Source organism: Nanorana parkeri, unplaced genomic scaffold (assembly GCF_000935625.1).
Source record: "Nanorana parkeri isolate BGI_ZX_2015 unplaced genomic scaffold, ASM93562v1 scaffold1850, whole genome shotgun sequence".
Taxonomy (NCBI): Eukaryota; Metazoa; Chordata; class Amphibia; order Anura; family Dicroglossidae; genus Nanorana; species Nanorana parkeri.
Window position 1 is genome coordinate 162,816 of NW_017308118.1, and position 5,260 is coordinate 168,075.

Sequence of the window (5,260 nt, forward strand, 5' to 3'; positions counted from 1 at the left end):
AGCAATGTTGTTTACCAAATTCCTCCACTTTTGGCTGGTTGCCAGGGAGCCTACTGTGTTCCATCTGTTTTGCAGGAAGCCTTAGTTACCAAAAGTGGAGACCTATCTAGATTATGGTCTCGTTACTTCTGCAGTTTCAAGTCTGGAGAATTTTGTGAACAATTATTTTGAAAGCCAGGGTTATAGAGAAATATGTGATTTCTTGATGGTCAATAAAAGAAGGAAAGGCGCAAATATCAATGACAAGACCAAAGAGTATGTTTTTACTACTTTAGCAGGGTTTTTATTTATTGAAACCTTGTGATTTATGGCATTCAGTTAAAATGTCTTACACCAATGTTTCTTTTTATCCAAGCTTTTTGACTCCTCTCCATGTCGCAGCAGATAAAGGTCATAATGATGTTGTAGAGGTGTTGCTAAAACATGAAGCCAAGGTGAGTTATGATTTTTACTTTTAATACTTTTTGGCTTGAGTTAGGCTTCAAAGTGACATTAAAAGAGAACTATAGGGTAACCTTTTTATCACATAGTTCTCTTAAGGGTCATGGGAGGACATATACTATAATACTAGTGTCCTCCTGTGACCTAAAAGCTCAGTATATAGCGAGCTACCACTTGCTATATACTGAGAGCGTTGCAGCCGGGGCAAATCCCGACAATGCTGTCGAGATCCACCCAGCTGCATGAGTGACTGCTGGCTCTGCCTAACTATAGGCTGAGCCAGCTGTACCCGCCCCCTCCCCCGTCCGTTCTTCCAGTCAGCGCTGGAGGATCGGGGAGGCGGGGGGAATCCCTGTGGGGAGCGGTTACTGACAGTTGCTGCTCTCTGCAGGGAGACGATCGGAAAGTGTGCGAGTGACGGTATGCATTGGCTCACTTCCCAAACTATACTATAGAGTTGACGTGTGAAATTGTCACACGTCGGCTTGAACTAATGAGGTTGCGTGAAAATCACTCGCCTCATAGTCCTCCTTTTTAAAGTCTTGTGTGGGGTGTTTTTTTGTAGTGTGTTTTTTTTTTTTTTTACATATATGAAGGCAAGCAGTAGATATAGGCACAAATCATTTAAAAACAAAAGTTACCGAATAGATAAAAACTTGCCTCTGTCTCCGCCACTCGCTCCCGGCTGTAGAATTCAGCTTCTCGAGCGGCCGTGCAGGAGGATGTATGCAGGTGCATGCACAGTCGGATATCACCGGCGAGGAGTGCTACTGTACAAGGCCCCGTTCACATTGAGCGATATATCGCGGCAATTTACCGTGCGATATCGCTCTCCAATGCTTCTCAATGGGGCAAAGGGTCCTGCGGGTCGTGTGTTGCTACAGCAGGACCCTTTTTGGAGCGGATTTAGCCGCTAATAAAAGCTTGCTCAATGCAAGCATTTGCGCGACAAACACGCGATTTGCGAACCGCTCAATGTGAACGGGGCCTAAGTCAGTTCACGCAGCCATAAGTGTGCACATACACCCTGGGACAGGAAGAGACAGCAGTCTGCGCTGGAGCAGAGACCGACACTAGTGCTGGAGGGACTGCTGAAAACTACCGAAGAAGATGATGATCTGATCAAGAGGCATCACTTAAGGTAAGTCCTTACAGAAGCATGAGGGGGGGGGAAGAAACCCAGAGGGTTTAATGTCACTTTAAGGCAGATAGCTGGGGGTGATTACAGGATCGGAATTTAGCAGTATAATTTCCTCAGAGTGGCAATATTGCCTCTGTCATCATGCACTGGACTGTAATTTGTTCCTTTTTGTTTAGGTCAGTGCTTTGGATAACTTGGGACAGACGTGTCTCCATCGTGCTGCTCATTGTGGCCAATTACAAACCTGCCGCATTTTGTTAAACTCGGGTTGTGACCCAGCAGTTGTATCACTTCAGGGTTTCACTGCTCTTCAAATGGGTAATGAAAGTGTACAGCAGCTCCTACAGGGTATGAATTTTCATCAATCTGCATGTTGTAAAAATGTTCTTTGTTTTATATTGGTGTATTTCCCTCTTTCCCAATGCTTTGCTTTAATGCCGGCCTTCTTTTTACCAGAAGGCTTACCGCTTAGCAACTCTGATGCTGACTGCCAGCTGCTGGAGTCTGCAAAAGCTGGGGACCTAGATACAGTCAAAGTGAGTATGCTGTAAAATTTCAGTTGTGTCCTGTAGCTAAGTTGTGGGTTGTTTTTTTTTTGGGGGGGCGGTTCTTTCCGTTCTAGGCCTTTGGTTATATTGACATTTTGTATAACAGCCATGTGTAGTGAATGGTTTTTGCATAGCATATGCACATTTTTCGGCACACTTCAAGCAGCTTTGTTGACTGACAGTCACTTTAAACAAGCTGCTTGCAGGCTTCCGCAAACTTCAAATGGTTCTAGAAGCTTACGGATGCCTGCTATCAGCTTGTTTAAAGGAACGGTTTGCAGTGTAATGTAACACGTTATTTAATGGGGACCCCTAGCATGTTATACTTGCCTTACCTTTGCTCTTTTTGGCTGCCAGGACTTAAAGAGCTTTAGCCCTGTGTAAACTCAAAGTTGCAAAGAGTTTACCCAGGGCTAAGAACTCTCCCCACCAACATGTGGCACTGCTGGGTGTCTGAGCAGCCAATCGTCAAGCTACCGAGCATCACCACTTCCACGTGGATGGAAAGGAAACTATTTACATGCCCTCTATTTACAAGACCATCAATCATATAATGCAATATCTTCATTATTCTCTTCATTTAATGGCATCGTTTTATAATTCAGCCTCCTGGGTGGAAAATATAATGAAGCAACAAAAAGATCATTAGAACATTAGTTTTACTTTTATACTGTTCATGATTTTCTTTTATTGGTTTTGTTAATAAGTCACTCCATTCACCGTGCCAATAAACAACTGCTTTAATAAATTAAACTGTTTTTATTATAGTTACATAGTATTTGAGGTTGAATAAAGACATTAGTCCATCAAGTCCAACCTATTAGGATCTCATTCTAGGAGTACCTGTACCCCTGTATATTACGGTCCCTTAAGAAATCGTCCAAAAGTTTCTTGAACAATTCCACATTATTTGCTGAAATCACCGCCTGTGGCAGTGAGTTCCGGACCCTAACTGATCTTACTGTGAAGAACCCCCTTCGCCCCTTGTGCTGGAATTTTTTTTCCACCAATTTTAGGTGGTGGCCTCTAGTTTTTGTAACGGAGTTAATTTTAAACAGTTTATCGCTAATGTTGCTACCACCATTGAACATTTTGTACATGGAGATCATATCCCCCCTTAATCTCCTCACCTCCAATGTGAACATGTTTAAATTTAGTAGCCTCGTCTCGTAGCTCTGGTCCTCCATACCCCTAATTAGTTTGGTTGCCCTCCGCTGGACTTTTTCCAACTCAAGGACATCTTTTCTTAGTACTGGTGACCAGAACTGGACCGCGTACTCCAGATGAGGTCGAACCAATGATCTATAAAGTGGCAAAATTATAGACTTGTCCCTGCAATACATCCCCTTTTTAATACAGGACAAAACCCTGCTAGCTTTGTTTACAGCAGCCTGGCACTGCAAACTACCTTTCAGTTTGTGGTCTACAATGACCCCCAAATCCTTCTCCATTTCTGACTTCCCCAGCGGCATACCCATAATTGTATAACCCATTTGTTTATTTTTAATTCCAAAGTGCATTACTTTGCATTTAATGCATGGTGATTTGGAGAGTGTATTGTGCTTACGTTGTCAATGCAAGTCTCTAGGTCTGTGCAGATTACAAAACACAGTGCAGTACTGCTAATCAGGAAGTGCTGCCTGCATGTGTAATTTTATACATTTGATTGCCACCATTTTAGGATATCGTTATATACTTTGCACAGAAACATGGTTTTGAAGCATTAACAACCCACTATGATTGAATGATTAGTCTAATTACATGCAGAGTTTTCTCAACCTTTTTTAAGGCTGTAGTTCCTTTTTAAAATCTGACCCTGGTGATCTTTTTTTTTTCTCCTTTCTTTTAGAAACTGTGTAACCCACAGACTGTAAACTGTAGGGATATAGAAGGCCGTCAGTCCACACCCTTACATTTTGCTGCAGGGTACAATCGTGTCGCTGTGGTAGAATATCTGTTAGAACACGGAGCAGATGTCCATGCTAAAGATAAAGGGTAAGCACTTGATGTTGGAGAATATAACTTTACCAGGTTCACATGTATTATAATTTTTGTGTTTTGTAATTAACTACAAAAAATCCTGTTAGATTTGACAGCAAATGTAGAGAATATTTATAGTAGACGACTGTAACAAATGCTGAAAAACAACCTTTGTTTAAATTTTTAGTGCAAAGGTTTTAGCAGTCATGCGAAGGTTCCCAGTGTACAATATTAACATCTTTAATCATGTTTTTTTTGTTTTGGGGTTTTTTAGCGGCTTGGTACCATTACACAATGCATGTTCTTATGGACACTATGAAGTAACAGAACTGCTTGTCAAGCATGGAGCAGTAATTAATGTTGCTGATTTATGGAAATTTACACCTTTACATGAAGCTGCAGCAAAAGGGAAATACGAGATTTGCAAGCTTCTCTTACAGGTATGATCCTGACTTTTAGTGTAACTTGCATGTGTGTGTTCCTGTTAGGTTCACATTTCAGACCTTTTTATGTGCGCTAAATTGCCCAGCTATGTCCATTGTATATCCGCCACCAATCCTGCCTACAGCCAACCTTTCAATCCCCTACACATTTTAAAGCTGAACTTCAGGCAAACCGCTAAATAAACATCAGAAATGCTTCTATGGGAGCTGCTTTATCTACGTGAGGATTTTTCTTTCTGTCCTTCTAGTCCTGAGAGTTGCATATAGCTAGATAAACACCTTGCCTCGTTTTAGTCGAGTAAGGAAAATAACAAAGCTTATACTCGCCTGATCCTCGGAGCGGTCACTGGAGCTTCTCTCCCCCTTGACTGCAGCGGTTGAAGGTCCTTGAGTTATCACGCCTTATACACTATGTATTGGATGTGAGGACGCCAAGGGACATGCCATCACTGCATTGAAGGAGGAGACAGGCTGGAAGGAGCTCTGTCACAGCTGGCCGGCTTCAAGGCTTGAGCAAGTATAGCTTCATTTTCCTCTCTAGACCAAAATGATCACTTAACCCTTGCAGTGCAGGGGTAGCCCCACTGCATGGGTTCAGCTTAATTTTCTCTGTAGTTCTGCTTCAACCTTGAAAGATAAAAGCTGATTTGTTGCCATGGGCTGCTGCTCCAGATTCTGTTGCTCCAGGTTTTTTTTATATACATATA

The 5,260-nt window shown here is 42.2% G+C and overlaps 1 protein-coding gene across 4 annotated transcripts in view; it reads left to right on the forward strand.

Moving 5' to 3' along the window:
* TNKS2 (tankyrase 2) overlaps positions 1-5,260 on the forward strand; it is a 40,252-nt gene that overhangs the window by 20,248 nt on the left and 14,744 nt on the right. The window contains exons 10-15 of one of the 4 annotated variants that reach the window (XM_018571832.1): positions 189-255; positions 356-434; positions 1,759-1,930; positions 2,039-2,118; positions 3,980-4,125; positions 4,385-4,550. In XM_018571832.1, coding sequence (XP_018427334.1) covers positions 189-255; positions 356-434; positions 1,759-1,930; positions 2,039-2,118; positions 3,980-4,125; positions 4,385-4,550 — 710 coding nt within the window. Of the gene's footprint in view, positions 1-174; positions 256-355; positions 435-1,758; positions 1,931-2,038; positions 2,119-3,979; positions 4,126-4,384; positions 4,551-5,260 lie in introns of all 4 variants that reach the window. The other 3 variants (XM_018571833.1, XM_018571834.1, XM_018571835.1) reach the window with 3 other exon arrangements.